The sequence below is a fragment of the Lygodium microphyllum genome, chromosome 10, assembly GCF_053477565.2.
Source record: "Lygodium microphyllum isolate KBCC chromosome 10, Lygodium_microphyllum_v1.1.10, whole genome shotgun sequence".
In the NCBI taxonomy this organism is placed as follows: domain Eukaryota; kingdom Viridiplantae; phylum Streptophyta; class Polypodiopsida; order Schizaeales; family Lygodiaceae; genus Lygodium; species Lygodium microphyllum.
This window is the reverse complement of record NC_141144.1, coordinates 18,662,332-18,685,049: the sequence shown is the minus strand read 5'-3', so window position 1 is coordinate 18,685,049 and position 22,718 is coordinate 18,662,332. Positions and strand designations below refer to the sequence as shown.

The 22,718-nt window shown below is 43.5% G+C and overlaps 1 protein-coding gene across 4 annotated transcripts in view; it reads right to left on the bottom strand.

Annotated features, from left to right (window-relative positions):
- Window positions 1-419: 419 nt before the first annotated feature.
- The window catches only part of LOC148029761 (uncharacterized), a 128,267-nt gene continuing 105,968 nt past the window's right edge, over window positions 420-22,718 (bottom strand). For 3 of the 4 annotated variants that reach the window (XM_087686076.1, XM_087686078.1, XM_087686079.1), the window contains exons 10-13: window positions 8,727-8,858; window positions 6,900-7,027; window positions 3,965-4,228; window positions 420-1,223 (exon numbers count right to left, since the gene is read on the bottom strand). In XM_087686076.1, the coding sequence (XP_087542202.1) occupies window positions 1,136-1,223; window positions 3,965-4,228; window positions 6,900-7,027; window positions 8,727-8,858 (612 nt within the window). In that variant the 3' untranslated portion in view covers window positions 420-1,135. The remainder of the gene's footprint in view (window positions 1,224-3,964; window positions 4,229-6,899; window positions 7,028-8,726; window positions 8,859-22,718) is intronic. The other variant, XM_087686077.1, reaches the window with a different exon arrangement.

The window sequence follows — 22,718 nt, the reverse complement described above, 5'->3', positions numbered from 1 at the left end:
TTCAAGGATGGCGTTGTACTGTATAACCAATACTTAGATCTCAAAGTTTAGCATTAGACGGTAAATTGGTGGGCAAGATTAACTCTCCATAGCTTATCAGAAATGGCAGCCATGCAACTTATGATAGTACTTTAGGGCAAAATGGAAGCTACAAACTTATGGACACCCTGCATCTCTGACAAAGAGAAAGTATGCCATTGGCACCAGCCCAAAACTTGCCATTATGAATGACATCTTTGCTGGTAGTATGCAAACATTAACTAACCCCCTTCCAAGCATAAGTTTTGATAAAAGAAGCTTGTATCATTCTCAAGAATCAGGAAAACAGTGAGAAGTGACTTGAAAAGACACATTACTGTCCTTTCCTGCTGCCTGAACAAAATCAAGAACTGTATGGAAATACGCAGTAGACCAAATTGTTGACAAAGATGATTGTGTATATCTCACATGCAAGCTACTCTATTTTCTTGCAAAAGAGGGGTTTGAAAATAAGGATTTAAGTGGCTAACTACATTTATTTCATAAAGTCAGCACCATGCTCTTATTCCACATGGTATTTGACCAGTTATGGTACATAAAGAAACTTGTTTTTCTGTTCATATACATTTGAATCTTCAAAAAGGAATATCTATAGCATACAGTTTACTACACCTGGTATCATTGCTTTACAATGTCTTGAAGCATTCTCATCACCAGATAAACAGTCTTTGCAAACTGTATCATCCTAAAAGTAGCAAAACTTAGCTGGTTATCTTGCATAAGAAACAAGATCCTGAATTAGACTATTTTCCAAAATGCATATGCTCACGGTCCTTCATTTACCTGTAATTCATCTTGCCCTTGATTTTCCCCTTCAGAGATTGAATTTTTTTCCAAGAACCCTTGAGAGATAATATTAGTTGCAATTATTATAATTGCTTCTAATGGTTAACTTACAGGCATAGGCTGTTCCTTAATTTGTTACTCCAAAGCATTTGAGATGCTAACAGTTGTCTCAGCATTTCAAGTTTGTTTGATGTTAACAAGGTAAAACTACTCTGACAAGCTGGTAGTTCAGACAGCTTTGATGGAAATACTAAAGTGTTCCTACCTGCAGTTCTCCATGTGCAACAGTCAAGCCTTAAAAGACTGTTAACTATGTGTATGGCCTCCCATCTAGACAAATTTCAACATGAGGCTTTTGACTATGATAGTGTTCAATGGCACTGGTTGTTAGCTTCCCCCTAGTAACAAAGAGCAATTCAGCATTTCAGACATGATTCAGAAATGTCAAACTAGAAAAAGATCATGAAAATGTAAAAAGATAAGTATGCTTCATATTACCTACTCTAACAATCCATACAAGAAGAATTTAAGATCATCCTCCTCGAGTTTGTTTAAACCGGAGAGCTAATATAAAGAAGCAGTCCTGATCCAAAACTGTCCAGGTCAGCCCTCAGTCCAAATGCAAGGGCCAGAGCTGAAATCCATGCGTGCTGCTGGTGGGAGTACAAAAATCTAGGCCAGAAAACCTGCAAATTTTGACCTCAGCTGGGCAACCTGGGGACTCAAAAAAATGGGAGGAGGATACAACTGACCCAGGCATGTGTGCCATTGAAAAGAGAAACACCGATGTTGGATAAAGTCATCAAGGATGCAGTTAACCTCATTTCATTAATATTGATTGGGTGCTAGCCAACAAATCTTTCCTAACTTGGAGCACTCACGACTGTATTGATGCAACTTTCTTCAACCCTGCATAACTAGCATGGCTACTCAGAGTAAAGCACAAAAATACTAGGATTTAGCAGCATATCAGGAAAAGAAAATGAAACAGCTCCTCGGTATAGCTGCAGCAACATCAAAGATAGACAATGCCTCTCAAGATGGCCTTGGGGGAAAAGGGGAGAGAAGCCAAGGTACAAGAGTATAGATCTAATATGGGTGCCATCCTGCAGTGTGAACAACAGGCTGTGATACCCCCAAATGTAAATGAAAAGCTCTCTAAGCTCCTGGCAGTCACCGATGACATGTGCTCACCCTGAGGCTACTCCTGAGGCCTTGTGAGTGAGCAGATGATGGAAGTCCAGAGCTCTGCTAAGGAAAGTTCAGCTGGCAGCTTAAATTTCAAATATGCCACCATGTGAGGCTTCCAGCAAGCTCTGATATCTCTGAACAGGATGTCAACAGAAATCTCCTTGGGTGATGAAACCCAGGCTCAGCTCTGTGTGGCAAAGAATCTTGGAAATCCCTCTGCAAACAGCTGAGTCTCCTTGAAGCCCAAAGACAAGCTGTGTCTTTGGCATCATTGACAAACCCTGTCCTATTGTATCTATGCTAACTATATTCTAATTGCTGGACCGGCATGGAGGATCAGTCAAACGAACAGGGACACCCTCTTTGGCTATCATCTCACCTTAAGGGGCTTCCAAAAGCCGTGCCTCAAAGGTTGTCATGCTATGCTCCACCCAATGTATGAAACTGGTGCGGGCTGAATCATCATGACCTGACATTTAAATACGAATGCCTGCCCCAGCTATGTAGAAGAAGAGACTCATTGAGACTGAAGTGGCTGGCCAATGCCACTCCCCCATGTCCCAATCCAAGTTTTCCAAGGCTAAATCCAAAGCCATCACTCATGAGGCTTGTGTTAGGAAATACAAAGCTCAACCTGCAAAGTTCACCTCTGAGCCCTACCACCCTAATCCTCCTCCACCAAGGTAGGTCTGAGGAGGGCAGAATCTGCTGCTCCCTCCAGGATCATCTGCCATCCTCCTAAACCATGAGGAAAGCACTGTTACTTTTGGGATTCAATCAATACTCACCATAGAACCTTAAGCTTGTTATGCTGAAATTATTAAGTATTATTACAGCACTGAAATATGAGTAACTATTTTCATGCAATTTCTCTGGTCCTGTTCTAGTTTTTGATGGACTCTCCTCTACAAGAACAAGACACATTAGAAAAAAGAATCTCCCAGGTTGGCTGCTTCCAAGTTGAGTAGATTTCTCATAGAATAGATAGCAGAGAAAGTCACACAAGTGGCCTATAGGTCAAAATGCCAGATTTAAAAAGCAGCTCCCAGGCTGGCTGCTTTAAGAGTAAAATCTGCACACAGTAGATGGGTGAAGAAAGCCACACCACTGGCCTATAGAACAACTGGACCTCTTCTTCTAGAGAGGAGGAACATATGTGGCTAAAGTAGGCAGATCTATCTTCTCTTTCTGTTTTCTACTTTAAAGGTGAGTAATTGTCCTATAGAGAAATTGGAAGGAGAAAGGACATTGCTAACTTTATCTGCTCTTTTTGACAGTTGTACCTTGAAGGGGAATCATTGTCACCCTTTGGGCCCTTCTCATCTGTTGTATTTGATGCTTACTATGCATGAATTGTTCTTTTATGATGAGGTTATTATCTGATGCGGGCATAGGTAGAAACTTTTTTACTTTTGCACTCCAATGGAAGGCTTCTTAGGTAGGTTCTGGCCATCTTTGAACCTTTTCTAATCCTGTTCAACTTCATACTTCCACCAGGAAAACTAGTATCTAACAAAGCTTTTTCTAGTGCTGGAATTGTTATGCCCCTTTCCGATAATGGAAGGATCTTCATCAAAGCAAGTGAATACAAGAAACCCAGCTTTCAGCTGTGCAGATGCAGGAGAACAAGGATTTTCAGGTGTAATAAAGGTCGCCAGGATAGAGCAGGGTGAAGTCTAAAACTAGGTGGTGAAGGTCAAATAAAGATGCACGAAAAGGCACTGCAGATAAAGCATCAAAACCTGCCACATTAATCACAGGTTATTCTCAGTCCTGAAGATATTTATCCCTTAATCACACCCCATATTACAGTTCCATGATTCAATAATTCTGCAAACAAGCTGATAATTTTGCATTTGCACAAAAACTGTATTGCTTAAAGACATTGGAGTATTATTCTGATGCAGCAAGCAAATGTACACGAGTTATAAACATGAAATAAACTCACCTGCCTAAATCGATGAACCTCAGAGAGGCAGCATATAAGAGATGCTGAAACACATCATCTGAAAGCTTTGTACAATGCTGCATACTCAGGTATCGTAACTTCAGACTGGTGTTGCAGAGTACACGAACTGATGGATTTGAAAGAAGGCGACATCCATCCAATCGGACCTTTAGAAGCCTTAAACATCCTTTGGCCAATGCAATGATACCAGAGTCTGAGACATGCTCGCAATAGCTTAGAGATATGTAACGAAGCAATGGACATCTGCAAAAAACAATCCACCTTACGACCATGGATACCTAAAATTCAGAATAGAAGTTCTGGTGATAAGGATAAAGATGACAACACCAATCATCATCCACTATTATAAATTATACATAAAGAACAACATGAAATGAAATATAAGCCAGGTTACTACAGATCACGACTAGAAATAGACATGCGTGGGCAATGAGAGAAGATCCAAGCAGTTGGATATGGAAAAATCTTAGCCTCAACTTCAGTGACTTATGTTGCCATCTTCTGCCACAAAATCATGGAACACGCAATCAATAAACCTGTACAAACACACACTATTTCCTTTTATATATAGCCAATTGCCAAGCTCAAGAGCGATGCTCAAGAATTAGAAAGGGTATTGAATAAAGAATGAAGTATTTTGAAAAATTTAGCCATTTTTCACAAAACTCCCAGTGGAGATGGAAGGTATCTGGCCAGCCAATGTAGTCTATTAAGGAGGGACTTCCTTAAAATTGAAGGAAAAAATTGCATTCTTCACACACATGGATAGGTCTCTTCATGAGGGCTATTGTTAGTAAGAGTTACTAGAACATAGCGATCCTTCTATTTCATACTTACGGAAGATGGCACGGCCTAGACTCACAAGGGAGTGTCAAAAGATGACGTACCAGCGAGACAGTAGGGTTTGCGGGGAGGAACACGGAGTGAACTCGGCAAACATGGAGAAGAGAAGAGAAGAGAGACGAAACTCTGATGAATGGAATGATGAAGTTCTGAATCATAGAGTGAATGTAATGCAAGGGAACAAGGGTGCCGTAGCACAAGGAAGATGATGAAGACAGCCACAAACCACGAACCGCAATGTCCTCCTGAAGGGGTGTGAGGGTAGTGGAGAGGCTGGAGAGAAGAGGTGACGGACTGAATGAATCAGCCATGAGGAATGAATGAGAGAGTGGCCTATAAATAGGCAAGGTCAGTCTAGGATGGCGCCCCTTTTTGGGGCTGCAAACCCTAAACGCAAAACGCAAAACGTAGAAACGCAAAAGCGCAAACTACGGGTGAAGGGTTTCTCAACAGGGAGGAGGTAGACTGGCGATGGATATTGGTTGTGGTAGCACATAGCGATTAGAAGTGGCACATTAAAACCTGACCCAGCTTGTTTCTCACAAGAAGGGCAGAGATTTTGGGCATATCAGAGAAGGCCTTTGTAGAAACTTAAGTGGGATCCAGGAGAGTGGGTTTGGACTCTGGAGAGACCCCTTTCACGAGACGGCTCCAGAGAAAGAGGATACAGATGATTCTTGCAACCTGATCTGAAACAAACCGTCGTTCATTGAGAGTATACAATAATTGAACACTTACCTACACCTATTAGATAATGACACACAAACAGAAACTTTTGGTTGCATATCTGGCACAAAATGAGTGTCTCATGCAGATTTTTTATAAATAAAGCCACCCTAATGCTAAGCATGTTCACCTTAGCTGAATATTTGAGCTGCAGAATGATGTTCCCAATGAGAATTTGTTTGACAATGATTCAGATATGGCATCCCTGAGACTTTTCTACCAGATTTTTGAGGTAGCCTGGTGGACTATGTTTGGCCCAGGAATCTCGCTCTTCCTGTTGCTTTTGGCAGTTAGGAGTCTCCACAGAGGCCCAACCATTTGTTCAAGATCCAGGGTGGTAGAGGAGTATCAGAAACATGGTTAGCCTAAGGCTCGGGATATTTGAAGGAGAGATGTTAGACTTGTATTCCAAAGGAATTCAGGGGTTGGATGATAAGGACCTAGGGAGTAGTAGGATGGGTCATACACAGAGGGCCCACTCGTGGATCTGAGGATTTAGGCAACTAGACATCATACCAAAAACTGAGACAGCAAGATACAGTGATGCTATAGAGCAGTAGCATATTTCTATTTCAGAGACATCATCTACATTTGGATGCAGATCATACACTCAAAGGTAGATGGCAGAGATTGCAGGGAGATCCCAATCACATGAGTAGGAGGTGAGAGGCCTTCCTACAGGAGTCCACCCTTCTTTCATTTAGGGGCATGCCATATTGAAAGGTGACACAAGTTCCCCTGTTATCAATCTTTAAACTGAGAACCGTTATCGATAAAGTAGCTATAAAAGAGGATATTCCAAGGGATATAATTTTGTATGTGGTGGAAGACCCCTAGAAAGCATATTGCAAATCGATAGGCTAGTGTGGGACATTGAATGCATGAGAGACTACCGCATTGTCTTTCCTGGTGTAGTTAGGAAGGTGAGCTGCAAACGAGTATCTTCCTCCCTCTAGACAAACCATGGTAGTTTTCCATCCACTTTCTGAAATCTGTCTAATTATCCTCCTATTCAGCACTATCATAGATAGTTTAATAGCGTACAGGTAGATAGTGCTCTAAATTTCCTGATCGATTTATGTAAGGTTTATATGAATCATAGCTTGAGTTCATGTTTGATGTACAATTCTGTCCATTTGTAAATTTGAACAACTTGCAGAAGGAAAATAGTGATCCTCAACAGTCATCATGCAGTCACCAGGAAAAGACAATGTTCATAAGTCAAGGTTATATTTGATGTAAGAATTTGAGGGATTGAAATTTTGGCAAGAAAACATGTTGACAAATCAAAACTCACTATCAAATTACTGATCTGCATCTACATTACAGTGAGAGGGAGACATACCCGCCTGCAATGTAGTTTAGTCCATGGCTTGTTAAGCGTGAGCAATTATTCAAGGCAAGTTCTCGCATAAATTTGCAAGTGCCTATAGCTCTTAATGCTCTGTCAGTTAGGGGCCCATAGCTTGCTACCTGTACACATTATATAGATAAAATCAGTTAATAAATCTCTTACAAAATAGTACTGTATAGGAGTATTTGGACAAGAAACACTCATTTACAGTGAGTCACTCTATTATTTAAAAGAGAGCCTGAAACTCAGTAGCATCAGTTTGACCAACACACTGCATCTATTCCAGTAGAGAAGCCTGTAAGAGGATATCATGTAAGCAAGAGACAGAAGCAGCTATAACAAGGAACACAAGCAATCTGAAAGGCTGAAAGGATGTATGACTATCATGTGGCATGCACAAAACCATAGACACTCCACGACTGACTTGGTGAGGTTTAGTGTTGTACATAGCAACACAAAACTGAAAGAGAAAAACATAATGTGTTATACACTGAAACCATCTTGTGAAGAGAACTGAGCTTGGAAATGGACAGAGTGGAGAAGTGTGCACCGCAAATGGTCAAGTCTACTGTCCTACGTACAAGATCACAGGATTAATGATGCAGGACGTGCCTTATTGGTCAAGCTAGATATCAGGGGTTCTTGCATTGGAATTCTCAATGTCTATGCACGGAGCACAGGCTGGTTTCTGCCACTGAAGTGGTGGATGGAGTACCTCAACTGAGACCATGCAACAGGTGGCTGCTAGCAGGGTAGTCAGCAAGCAAGAGAGCTGTCAACAGGTCAACAGGCACTGCAGGCCGTGCAAGGCGCCAACAATACTGATGTGGCAGGTGCAACTAAGAAGTTGAGCAAATTGCCTCATCACTGCTCCCCTGGCTATACTGTCCTGCAGACAGGCGTGGCCTGTATGCCTGCAGACAAACAGACCATTGATGCTGCACAGGTCAGGGTGAGTGTCGTCAGGGCTGTTGGGTCAGGCGGAGCCAGTCACATCAGCAGTTCAGTCATTTTCAACATGTTTAGTCAGGCTTTAGACTTCGTTCATTGACTTGTCTTGCAGAAGCAGAGGGGCTGTTTCCCAGCTCTCCCAGGACATAGTATTTCCCCACGCCTGAAACCTACCATGGACATGTCCTCAGCCTCCTCATCCATCCATGCAGCCTTTGTATGATTCCTCACACAGGCAACCACCATCTCCCCTTCCCTCGCACAATCCCAACAGGCAGAACAGCAGCAGAATCCCATGCCAACAGACAAGGAAGCACCTACATCACAGACACATAGAGCTCGCATATCGCCCAAGATCACAGCTGGTCCTTCATCATCCCCAGGGGGTTCCAGTGCAGCCCCCCACATGCCGATGCCTTCGCACTGATCTGCTTCACTCCAAACACAGCTGCTATTCAGAGCATTATTTTCTTTGGAAAATTCTACATTGATAGACGACAGTGATACTTGTCAGTGTCTGTTACACTAAAATTTTTTAAATCGCTGATTTCTCATTGTAAAGTAGCTGAAAGAACCATGTTTTATATCCTGAAAGCATGCTGAAACGCATACTACAAGAATCTGCATGCACAGAGATCAAAAGCATTCTCACTATGTGGTGCATTAGTTTCTTGGAAGTTTCTAGTTGACACAAGAAACAACGATACTGCAGACAACAGTGTTTCAGTGTCTGTTATACTGAGAATAGGTGATTTCTCCTTGTGAAGAACTGATAGAACCATGCTTTCTATCGCAAAAGCATTTTGAAAGCTATTCTATAAGAATCTGCATGCATAGAAATCAAAAGCAATCAAAAAAATATCTTACCAAAACTTTTAAAAGAGGGTTGCCGTTGCAGATATCAACCACAGATTGATCAGTTAATCCAGCTGCTTGACCCAGATTCAGTGACTCTAAAGTTCCACACTGTCCCAGTGCCTTCACACCTGCATCAGTCAACTGAACAAGCGTTCCCATATAAATTTTATTCTTGGGCAGTTGCAATCCAATTTTAAAAGTTATACACTGCCCCCTTTTTAACCAGGATGTACAAGAAAATTTCCTATGGATATACAAGAAAATTTCCTACTGAGAGATCACTGCCAGTTCATAGAAGATCTCTTCTTGAAGTCACACCATGGATTCCAAACAGCCCAAGGCTCTATTTGTAATTTATATGAATGAAACTACAGACATGTAAAGAATGCAATGGTGCCCTAGGGCTTGAGAGGCAGGGAGGAGTGCCCTTAGGACGGTGTTTGATGGCACTGCAGAGTCTATGATTGTGTCATGGGGGACAGTGCTTGGGTCACATATAGAGGCCCAGCCTGCTGGTAGAGGATGTACTGGTGTCATGCATACAGAGCAGCTTCTGACCAGGATTGCCATGCCAGATGTTTCACAAATAGTGGGGCTTGTTTTGAAAGTCCCTTACAAGGCTTTGTAGTTTTCCTTGAGATACTTTGTCCCAAGAGGATTTATTGATAGAGTCTTTATTTTCTCTAGAAACACAAAGACGGAAATCTCTTTTCTGTCTTAGTAAATTAAACCTCTTTCATAAATTCGAAAACTTAAATCTAAGAAGTTTCATATCCAACCTATGCTACATGTCATGTCTCCTAGGTTAACAGCTGTTAGGTTGATCAAACTCTGACTTGTATGTGGTTTGCCACCATTAGGTTGATCAAACTTTATGGCCCCCCATACTTTTTCTTTTCAAGAGGAGGAAATTATATAGTGAACACCTCAAACCATAGTAAAAGTATAATACAACAAGAGCCCTGTATAGGACTTTAAAATAACATCCAAAGTGCCATAGATGATGGCTACTCTACAAGGGTACAATACATCCCAAAAGACAATTTTGGGCACCGGATACTCTACAAGTGTCATGATAGTTCCATATACGACACCCAGGAGTTGATAGAGCTTACAATTTTGTCAAGAGCTGGTTATATTGGCTAAAAATGTCTAAGAACATCCTAGAATATGTAGTCATTTGTAATAAATGTGGACTTGCAGCATCGACAGGAGCTTCCACAGCTGTTCCTTTACACCTAGGGTTACCATAGTGTCACATCCTTCGACATCAAAATAGGCGCCAGCAACATTGATCAAAGCCTTGGTTCATGAAATAACCTAGTGCAAATCCACTAGGGGCACTTTAGGGTTAGGGAAGCTGAATCCTATTTATGGGTCTCAAGGCCCATTTGTGCACATCATTGTGCAATCACTGCTTTTGGAATTTAGGCCCAATGGCTTAACTCATGGGTAGAGCTGTTGTCAAACAAAACTCTTACCGGGTGGCCATTAACTAAACCGGTGACCTGAAGAGGCCATGTAAGCTGGACATAGCTTTGTCTATGTGACAACCTGGTTATCCACTTCCATTAACAAAACAATCCTTTATTGAGAATTCAAGAAACTTACACAGAATTTCCATGGTATTTACCAAAGCTTTGGAGTTTGTCTTTACGTATTTGTTTTGTAGACACTCTTGTGTCCATGGAAAGGGCTGATCTGATGGCACACCGAACAGTGACCTTTGGAATGATCCTCATTGCAACTCAACTAATGCTTGCCATTATTGTTCTTCTATGAGTCAAGAATAGACTAATGAGCTGTTTTGTGGGGGCCTGCTCTGACTTTAAGCTCTTGGTGGCTCGATGAGAACCGCCCATTGACTGGCCACTGCTAAAGTGTTATAAAAGTCCTTTGCATACCTATAGACATCCTCTAATGAGTCAAGAGGATTGTGCAATAACTTGCTCTAGCACTCCGTTGGCAACCCAAAAAGGTAACTTATATGGAGGAGTGTCTGCAGGTTGTCTATGGCACTTGTCTTCTGCGAAAGGTCCTTGAACTCCTGCAAATGTGTCCAAGGACTTCTTTCCCATGTCAAAGCTCAAATAGCTTGCGGGAATTCTCAATCTTATCATTGATTACAAACCACTTCTAAAAAATGAATTAAAAATCTGCCCAAGCCTCAAGCTTGGGGCATAGCCCCACTCACCAAGCATATGCTTTCCCTCGAAGCATGATTTGTGTCTGCCTAATACATTGCACATCATCAAGCTAGTACAAATCAAAATAGGTCGTCCACTTGGCCAGCCATTACCCAAATGGAATTAAAGAGGCAATGTATGCATGATTGTGGGCACAAGTGGAAAGTGAAGACTAAGAAGCTCAATGAATTGCCCTTGCATCTACTTAAGCTGAGCTTGGAAAGTCATCATAAGTGGCAAATCCACATCGCACATGAAGGAAGAGTACACTTAGGATGGCACTTGTGTGCCATTGAAAAGAGTCCAATGCGACCACACTGTCATCTTAGCCAATTGAACATCAATGATTTGGCCGAGAAAAAGAAAGGTAGAGACCTGAAACTCCTACCCGTCGTGTTGTGCTTGCTACCCCCCCCCCTCCTCCCACAAGAGGTGATGAGCCACACACGCCTACATCCTCCTCGCACCAGCAGTCTTGCCCTCCCCACACAACCACCAACTCATCTACCCTAGCTGCCCGTCACAGTTTCCCAAGATAGGCATAGCTGTTACCATGGGAGTTCTTCCGCACTGGCCCATGGTCCCAGAGAGTTGCGGAGCACAAAGAGTTCCCACTACCTCTAGAGGTGGGGATCTTCGTGGTTCATAAGTCAAGGAGGGGCAAGGTCCATCTACTAGCACCACCGGATGGACCAAACTACGCTTTTTTCCTTTAGTCCTCTCACTCAGGGAATTGGACGATGACACAGATAGAGGAGTTGAAGAGTCAGGTGGCGGACCACATCTCCCAGTGGATGGGAGAAGAAGGACTAGCACTGTTTGCACAGCAGTGACCTGGTTGAATGATGGACATTAACTCGTGGGATGGTGCCGAGGTCCCACATTTGAGCATTATCTTTCGAGCCCCTCCACAGTGGAGAGCTCCAAGGGATGTGATTGAGTGGTCCTTGGCGTAGGTGGCCCGTTTCTACCAATGTATAGAGTCATGACTCTCAGCATGGCTGATAGATGCATTGGTAGTACCACCTAGAGCATCTATCACTCCTATAGTCCTGCCTGAGGGCCACCATGGGGGACTAGAGTTCACTGTCTAGGCCTGTGGCTAAGCGTACTTGCATGCCTCATAGTTTTTCCTCCTCATCAACAACTTCCACACTAAACAGATGCCTATTCGGTCAGTCACAAGTTTCCCCATGAGCTTACACCTTGCATCTTGGAATATGAGTGGTTCTACGAAGTTGATTGTTCAGCAAGAGTTGCAGCCGGCCCTTATAGGACGGATAGATATCCTACTTTTGTAGGAGCACAAGCTCACCCCCGCCCAAGCCCATCGAGTAGGGAAGGTTCTCCCAAGCAGGTCACACACCTACTGGGAGTACGCCATCGGTGCCCACGGCAGGAGTGGAGACATATGCATCTCTATTGGCCCGAGCCTTACCACCTGCCTATGGGATCACGGGGCGATTGTGGCAAGGAGAGTTCTATGGGTCAAGTTGGATATTGGGGATTTGTGCCTCAGAGTCCTCAATGTCTATGCCCCCGTCACTGAGGTCAGGGCACACAGCAGGTTCTGGGTGGAGATTGCAGCAGGACTCCCAGAGGTGGACTCTTGGATTATTAGAGGAGACTTCAACAAACCAGAGGCCTTAGAGGACTAGCAGGATAGAGGCAGAAACTACCAAGGCATGGCTGGGAAGAAGCAGGAGGCATGGGAGGTCTTCCTACTGGCAGTAGGAGCTCGCGATGCTTGGAGAGACCCAGCTTTTCACAAGAGGGAAAGGTCGTTGGACTTCTCGTGGGGATACAAGCAACTAGGCGGAGTCTTGCTAGAGCGGTTGGACAGGTTCTATGTGGGAGAGTGGGGATGCTCCCATGGAGGCCAGATAGGGCAATTGGCTGGTACCACTCTATCTGATCACTGCCTGGTCCTCCTGACACTTGATCCCCCAGCATCTTCCCTAGGTACACAATCCTGTCGGATCCTTGACTTGATCTATAGGAGAGAGAAGGTGAAGAGACAGATTGAGCAGATTTGAACTAGGGAGTGGAGCAGGAGGGACCGGATCGCAGAGGAGGTTGCAGAGGTCCTAGCCAAGTCGATCAGTATCTGGTAGGAAGCAACCCTACAGGCCAGGCAACAATGTTGGGAGGAGAAGAGAGCACTCATGTAGAACCTAGCATCCACGCAGAGATTATTATAGGAGACACCAGGGGATCCCATCCTCCATACACAAGAGGTGCACACACGAGCAACCATCGCTGCCCTAGAGGATAGGCGCTCGAAGTTCTCATTTTGCACCTCCGCAGCCTTCTGGGCGTGGAAGGGGACACGATATATAGGGAGTTCTTTCAGGCACACCAGCCCCGCACCTCACGAGAGCAGATACGCATCCTTCGGGATCAGTATGGGAGGATTCACTCTAGCCCAGACGAGGTGATGGAGATTGCCACCGATTACTACAGACGCCTTTTCCAGCAGGAGACAACCTCAGCCAGAGGACAGCATTGCAAACAACAGGTCTGGGATCACATCCTGTCCCTCGTCACAGAGGAGATGGGATGCTCCCTCCTAGCCCCCTACACAGAGAAGGAATTAGAGGAGGCTTTCCACACACAAGACGGGCAGAAATGCTTGGTAGAGGATGACCTCTCTAAGACCTTCTTCACCACCTTCTGGGAGGTAGTGAAGGACCCCTTACTACTGGCTTTCCAAGAGATTTTCAGTTTAGGTCGGATGCTAGGGAGTTTATCGGCAGGTCTTATTAGTCTCCTCCCCAGAGGGGGAGACCGCGGTTGGAGCTATCCCAGTGGAGACCGATTGATAGGCGACTTCGCCCCGTGCTTCCAAACATCATTCATGACACACAGACACACTTTGTCCAGGATAGGAGCATCCTAGACAATGTCTTTACCTTCTTTGAGGCAATAGAGTGGGCCCAGTACAGTGGTTAGGGATTGGCTGTACTACTGGATTTTGAGAAAGCCTATGACAGGGTGGATTGGGACTTCTTGGAGGGCACCATGGAGATGTTGGGCTTCCCCCACGCATGGATCCATGGGGTCTCTGCACTCTACAGATCGGCTACCAACAGGATTCTCATAGGTGGCAAGAGAGGGGAGTAGTTTCGGCTGGAGAGATCGGTACGGCAAGGCTGCCCACTATCCCTGTATCTGTTTCTACTCTTTGCAGAGGCGATGTCTCACTTCCTCAAATCACGTGTGGGTGGGTTACGCGGCCTCCGACTTCCAGTGAGAGAGGAGAAGGAGCTGTTAGACTCAAAGTATGCTGATGATACAACACTTTACATAGAGTACGATGAGTTGATGCTGGAGAGGATGAGACTAGCTCTCAAGGTGTTCTATACGGCAACAGGAGCAAAAATCAACTATGTCTTGGGAGTAGCGCCTTTGGATCTAGGATGTAAACGTTGCACACAACAGCTTCTAGAAACTTCAAAGCACTATCTCTGGTCGTGTGAGACAGCACTTCTAGTGTGGAGAGAAGCATGCCGCATCCTCCGCCGCATAGCACCCAGCCTTGGATGTATCTCGTGGGGAGCTTTCTCCTAGTAGGCAGTCAGCCAGGGTTGTCACCTTCTGTATGAGGCTAGGATGCAAGACACGATCTTCCTTATTGAGGCTGGGTCGTGCGCAATAGCCGGCTTGGAGGCTCTACCCATCCGCCAAGTACTGGAGCCCACAGTAGACCACTCTAAGGTATGGGAGATCGTAGGGAGTCTCACTGGATGGCATATCTGGAAGGCACAGTGTCAGGAGGTTTTTAGAGGAGAGAGACTTTCTATACATGTGACTTTGACAGAGCTCTGGACCTTCATCATCCACTCCCTTCGCAGCCGATGGGACTAGGTGCAGGGCGAATCTCGAGCGCGTTAGGAGCTCCGTCTTCACTTCATGGGCACTTGGAGCTATCTGGACTTGTTTTTCATGATGCAAGCAGGCAACCCCAAATGGCGATAACCCCCCCCCCCCCCCCCCTCCATAGCTTCTTGCCCCCATCCCCCCTAGACCGCCCTGAAAGGCGTGTATATTTGATATTTCTATGACTTTGTATCAGCTCCAACTAGTCTATTGAGCAGGAGCACTTCTTTGTATTCAAGGTCTTTCTGAAGTAATATAATTAGCCACATTTTATTTGCAAAAAAAAACTAGATTTGGCCACGTCTCCTACAAAACCCTATGCCAGCACAACAATCCATAGGACCAACATGATCAACACCATCTCCTTCTAAAATCAGTTGACTTATGGGACTAGTGTGAAATTAGTAGTATGGAATTGCAATGGCTCACAATGACTTAATGTCTACACATTTGAGGAGACTTTCACGGGCCATGACATTACCTTCTATCGAAGACACATTAGAGTCTATATAGCACACTTTCACACGACTAGATACCAGTGGTAGTTAGTGCATAGAATGGAGACACAACATGTATAGCAAGTGAGGCTCAAGTGGTGTGGCAATCTTGTTTAGATAGAAATTGTATCCACCACTAATCTAGGTAGTCCATCAAGGGTAGGAGATGAACATCACATCTTCTATATTTCCATATACTAGCGTTCTATGATGTCTCCTTATGGCTCTCCTTATGGCCCTCCTAAAGGGAAATCACCATATATAATTTTGGAAAATCAAAATTTGGGAGTTTTTGAGAAAGGGTGATGCCATTTTATTGGGTGACATTAATGCCAGGACATCATGCCACCAAGTGTCCTTTTTTGATACATCAAAGAAGATGTTATAGAAGTTGGATTTGGCAAAGTTCAGAAGAAGCGTGCCTCACATGAGGTAGGGAAATGCACACGTGTCATTTTATTGGGGGACATTAATGCCAGGACATCATGCCACCAAGTGTCCTTTTTTGATACATCGAAGAAGATGTTAAAGGAGTTGGATTTGGCAAAGTTCAGGATGAAGCGTGCCTCACATGATGTAGGGGAATGCACAAAGTCTAGGAGAGATACCTGATTGTGTTGGGTACAACACATGGATTAGCCGTACTCAATGGAATAGCTAGATGCCCCCTATTGGGTGCATTCACATGCTACCCTCCCCAAAATGATGCCAACATGGTGGATTATGTACTAGCCCTCACCCCCCAATACTTACTCCATATCTAGGATCTCATAGTCCCTTCATGCTCCATTGGAGTTGCAATGGACCATGTTTACTTCTCATTTATAGTGGATTTTTGGTTCTCACATGGGAAGACCCCCCACACACAATTTTCAAGCATTTGAGATATAATTTCTCTCAAGAGATTGTGGGTATCTACTCAAGAGAGACTAGAAGCCATGATGGCAAGTGGGTTGTACAATGTAAAATTTCTTACTATTTGTGTTAGTCATGCAAAAAATCATGATACTCTAAGGAATCATCCTTGCCTCCTAATGTGAAAGAGTTCAAAGAGTCGCGCAAAACAATGGGTTTTCACTAGGTACCATTGTAAAGCGAGACTATGATGGTGCAAGATGGAAATAGCTCTCCCCTAATATAGTAGGGTCGAGCACTTTATCTATAGTTTTATTGCATTTTTAATAGGAAAGTATAGTATGTTTTTAAAGCATTGAAACTATGAATAGGGCTGCAAAACAGTATATTCTCAAGGCAAAAAAAGATACGAAGGGACACAGATTATTGGAGGCTGAAGAATGAATATATGTCAAGCTACTATATGATGTTGATCCCCACATCCCATTACTTGGGCTAATACAGCTTTTTAGTGAGGCCTCACATGCAGCAAGAGGTACCTCACTCACTATCCACATAGCAAGCTCCATCTAGGCCAATACCATCAAATAGCTAGTATGACGGTGTGTATCGTGAGAGTAGAGCTCACCTACAAAGAGAGGTGGCTTTCAGATTCACCACCACAAATAGGGCTGCAAAACAGTATATTCTCAAGGGACAAAAAGACATGAAGGGACACAGATTATTGGAAGCTGAAGAATGCATATATGCCAAACTACTATATATGATGTTGATCCCCACATCCCACTTGTTGTGGAGGCTGTGCGTGAGCTGAGCTGAGAGTGAAGGGAGTTGAGAGCAGTAGAGCAAGAAGAGTGAGCACGACACTTGATGTTTTTGGTACAAAGACTTGTGTACCACATTTTAGGTTTTGAATATATATAAAGTACAAAGTGTAAGGGTGCGTTCACACCCAAACATGGTAAAAGGCATGGTGAGCCTTTATTCCCAACAACCTCCCACCTAAAGGCAACGTGCCTAAAGGCAAAGGAAAGAATCAGCTAAGTATATGTATGTACAAAGCTGAAAGACACATACACTATCCAACCCCCATCATCTGACGGCATAAGTAAACTGCTCGATTGAAAGACCTTTCGTGAGAAGGTCTGCAAGATTATCATCTATATGTACCTTGACAAGCTCAATGCCTTTGCTGTCAAGTACATCCCTAATAAAGTGATACTTCACCTATATGTGCTTTGTCTTTGCGTGAAAGACAGGATTCTATGCTAGCATGATAGCACTTTAACTGTCACAAGGGAGGATAGGAACCTCTATAATCCCAAGCTCTCTCACCATATGTGAAAGCCATAAAGCCTCTTTGCATGCCTCTGTGGCACCCACATATTCTGCCTCTGTAGTAGACAGTGCAACACACTTTTGCAGCCTAGATATCCAAGAGATTGCTCCTCCTGTGAACATAAACATATATCCTAAAATAGACTTCTTGCAATCAAGATGGCCAACATAGTCTGCATCTGTGAAACCAATAACAGATGACTTCTACTTACCAAAGCAAACACACAAATCCTTTGTGCCCTTCAAGTATCTCATGATACCCTTCCCAATGCTTTTTGCCAAGATATGTCATGTATCTGCTAACTACTCCCACTGCAAATGCAATGTTAGGACATGTAGCAACCATAGCATACATCAAGCTACCAATAGCTGAAGCATAAGGTATCTTGGCCATTTCAGCCTTACCATCATCTAATGTAGGGCTATCATTTGCAATAAGTTTCACATATGGAGGCAATGGTACACTAATAGCTTTTCCCCCCTCCATATGGAAGCGTTGCAAAACTTTCGTAATATACTCCTGCTGACAGATAAAGAAGACCCTTTGATCTGTCTTTCAGTATACGCATGCCAAGAATGTGATTTGCCTCACCAAGATCTTTCATATCAAAGCTATAGTGTAGACTCTGCTTCAAGGAGTCCAAGGCATGAACATCCTTGCCTGCAATTAGCATGTCATCCATATGCAATACCAAGAGAATAAGGCTGCCATCATGTACTGCCTTCTTGGTATATAAGCATACCTCAAAGACGGTAAATAACCCAAACGAGAAAGCACTTTCATTCCAGATTGACTCATATGTCCCAACCGGCTATGCCACAAAGAAACACTTGGTTGCTCGGTTATGATGACAACATGGTCACGTACACTAGATACATGCAAATGATACAGAGTATCACTTTTGGACCCCTTGGCAACAATGCGAGAGCCCTTACATATTTTCCATTTGCTATCCCCAAAGGTGGTGTGATAGCCTTCATCATCTAGTTGCCTTGTGCTTATCAAACTCTTCTTGAGCTAAGGTACATGTCTCACATTATGCAAAACAAACACGGAGCCATGTTGAAATTCCAGTTTCACGCTGCCAATGCCTGCAATTTTACATGCATAGTTATTCCCCAAGTGGACAACACAACGTATAGCACCATTGTAGTTAGACAACCACTCATGATGTGGTGTGACATGAAAGGACACACCTAAATCAAGTGTTCAAGTGTGAATACCATCCTCAAAATCTGTAATCAATGCATGTGCATCCAAAGAAGAAGCTAGAAGTACATCACCATCACTATCATTATCATAAGTGACTACATTAACCTCTTCTATTTTCACATTGCTCTTTTTGGCAGGCTAGCTGTCCTTGTTTTCAGCCTCGTTGGCTTCATTGGTTTTGTTTTTGCCCTTCTCTTTCTTTAATTGAAAGCAATTCCTTTTGTAGTGTCCCTTTTTGCCACAATGATGGCACTCCACATTTTTTCCACGAGATTTGTTGCGTGCTCTGTTTTCAGAACTGCTCTTATAATGAAATATGCCTCTAGTGTGTAATGCATTTGAAGACTTGTTTACTGAGTTATTCTGCCTATCAAGTTCTTCCATCAGCAAAGAACTCTCCACATCAGAGTATAACAACTGAGCTAAATACTCAAAGCTGTTCTAAAAGTATCCCAACTTTTAAATAGAGTACATAGCAAGAAGGTAGCTTTGAACTCTTCATCAATATGAAAATCCAAAGCAATCAGCTAACTGAAAGTTGAGTTAAACTCATTCAAATGTACAAACATGGTTGTATCCTCTTTCACGCGAAAGTTCATCAATTTTTTCAGCCAATAAACCTTGCTAGCTACACTTTTCTGAGCATACAATTCTTCAAGCCTTTGCCACATTGCATATGTCGAATTCAACCTCTCAATGTTGAAGAGCAAGTTGTCTAACATTGAGAGCTCAATGGTAGAGCGAGCAAGCTCGTCCAAGTCATCCCACTCATCTTGTTCCATGTCTACTGGTTTGATTCCCTTTGTTTTGATGGGCATTATATCTTTCTTCTGCACCAAGACATTATAACATTGTTTTTGCCAAATTGCAAAATTATGGGCACCCTCAAGCTTCTTAATGTGCAAAAGATTACTGCTGTCACTGTTTCCAGCCATAATTTGCAGTCCCAAATTGACTAACCAGTCACCAAAGGCAAGCCCGAATATGACACGTGACCACAGTGCACAAGAGTACCAACCAGCAATGAAAATCCCAAGATTGCAGAAATTTCAGATCTGCAAACGAATTTTCAGAATTAAAAATGTCGTTTGCTGCACTCAAGCAATTTCTGAAACAATTAGAGACCAAGCCAACAGTTACATGTGAAATCCCCAAAATTTCACTGCAATTTCTGCTCCAAAGGCATTCCCGAGCACAAATTTGACAATTTAGGTTAAAAGCCCCAAATTTTTAGAGGATAATCTGTTCTAAATTGCATCAATTCAAGTGCCCAAGTGCATATACCAAGCAATTCTTGCACAAATTGATGAAATTCTGCAAAAGCCCCAAATTTTCTAGGTCCAGTGTGCACAAATTTCATTGAAATTGAAGAAATTTCACTGAAATGTGAAAAGCCCCAAAATTTCACGGGTAATTGTGCACTGATTTCGCAATTTTTGAGTCAGATTTTCCACTTCTCCATTAAAGTCCCCAAATCCGAGAAAAACCCCAAAATTTTGGGTCAAAATTGTGCATTGTGCTTGTGCATATGAATGCCCCAAAAGGGGAGAAGGAAAAATTTTAGGAATTTCACAAAAAATCACGAAAAAGAAGATGTCCGTTGAATCTCGGACTCGACATGTTGACCTGTCCGCGTGTGTCAACTCCGCCTGCGCGCGTGTGCTGTCAACTCGCCTACCCGTGTGTGCCTACAGCGTGTTATCTCAGCATTGTTCGTCCCGTCTGGCGCCTGCAATCCGTTTCGGCCCGTCCGTCCCATTTGGCGCTTGTCTGCACGCGAGCCTAGTTACGTTTGCACAGGTCGAGTGCAGGTCATACTGAGGCTGGTCACTCCAACCTATCGCCTATCAACTACCTCTCCTGCACTTGCGGAACAGTGACGACTCGTGCCTAAAGGTCCTGCTCGCCTGTCACATGGCTTGACGACCATCACTGGCTTCGGGAAACGTGCACAGCCTGTGTGCTCTAATACCAGTTTCTTGTGGAGGTTGTGTGTGAGCTGAGCTGAGAGAGAAGGGAATTGAGAGCAGTAGAGTGAGAAGAGTGAGAGAGTGAACATGACACTTGATGTTTTTGGTACAAAGACTTGTGTACCACATTTTAGGTTTTGAATAATAAAGTACAAAGTGTAAGAGTGTGTTCACACCTGAACACAATAAAAGGCACTGTGAGCCTTTATTCCCAACACCACTACTCGAGCTAACACAACTTTTTTGTGAGGCCTTACATGTAGCAAGATGTACAACCTTCCCTCACTCACCATCCACATAGCAAGCTCCATCTAGGCTGATACCCTGGAATATCTAGTATGATGGTGTGTGTCATGAGAGTAGAGCTCACCTACAGAGAGAGGTGGCTTTCAGATTCACTACCACAAATAGGCTATAGATGCCTCAGATAATAGAAGAAAAGAACTTTCCTAGCTCAGCTAGAGAGTAACTTCTACAAGCTATATCTCAGCCAAGAATCTAGAGAGGCTTGGAGACTTTTTAGAGGAAATTACATGACCACCCCCATCACATCTCCGGTCACATGGGGATAATATGCAGCTAGTCCTTCTACAGCAGTAGATGGAGGGGATGATAGTTGCAAAGCCATGGGACTTGAACTTTACCCACCCATGTTTCTATTTTTGGCCAACATGAAGTGTGTTTTAGTTTCCAGCTTTCATTTAGCCTTTAATTCTACTTTTATTGCATGCTTGTTTCTCTCATTAAAGTCATCTATAATGAGAGGATGCATGAATTCACACAAAGATTGCAGGTTGTACTAACTGTTAGCTCCTACTAGCAACGAATAGCTACTAAATAGTGAGTGTAATATGTATGTTTGGCAATGTAAGAATCTAATTATGTAAAGCTTAAAGTAGTAGTTTGTATAGTGAACTACAACCGCACATAGTCTCTCCCTCTTACCTTTTTATATATTTATATTTTTCAGGTTCTGTTTGTGCTGCTTCAGACTCCATTTTGTGACTCCCAAATGCGCTTCCATTTCCCCATTTCTGAAGCTCGTGGTAGTAGTTGATTCTCCACAATGGCTACAATGACATCAGATCCACTCTCCTAACTGGGTTAGGAGATCAGCACCAAGTTTTAATTATAGACAAGAGGTGGAGTATGTAGATTCCTATAGATATCTAGGTGTCTTATTCACAAAGCCCACTTTACCTTGAGGGAGGCACCAGAGACCAGATTAATGGAGGGATTTACAACACTAGGTGGTTTAGAGAGGTGGCTCACAGGTACAGTTCCAAGACCCCCATTGGTCACATCCACATTACTATGTGAAGTACTTATATGAAGACCTAACCTCGACCACCACAATAAATCAAGACAGTGGCGGATGGAGATCGATGGGGAGGCCCTTGGTGTCCGTGATTTCTAGGATGAACTAGTATAAGGCTTCGGCCCACATAAGATTGTTAGCATTGAGTCCTTCAAGGGACGTCGAGAAAGACAAGACCTTAATGCCCTCTGTCTAGAGGTAATTGGCAACTTTCCTGCACAAAAAAGAAGGAATTTCTGGGACACCTTTGACTCTGCCTGCAACCTACACTCGGATGCCAATAGATGAAAAGTTTGCTGCCCATCCATGTCATGGCTAGCAAATCCTAGAAAGTTGAAGCATCAATCTCCCATCTATTGGCCTCTACCACTCTATGACAACCTACTACCTGCTAAAGTACCTCCAAGTCCACACCCCTATAGATGTCTCTCCACACCCTTATGAAGTGGTGGGGCCAACCTCCCAGCTGCCAACCCATTGTGTGTGTGTGCACTCCTTGAGCCGCATTCTATCACAATCTCAAAATTGTAGGTTCCAAATGACTAATTATTCATCAATCGCCTCTTAGCAAGCTGGGGTCCACTGCTCTAGGATCTTCCACAAGATCTACTAACATTTTAGTAGGTTGCAAAGAAAGGATAATGTGGGTAGTGTGGTCAATGATGTGGTGAAGATTTATGTTAGAGACACTCTCCACTGCCCTCGTAGTGGGGTCTACATCCCTGGAAACCCTCCTAGAGGAGAA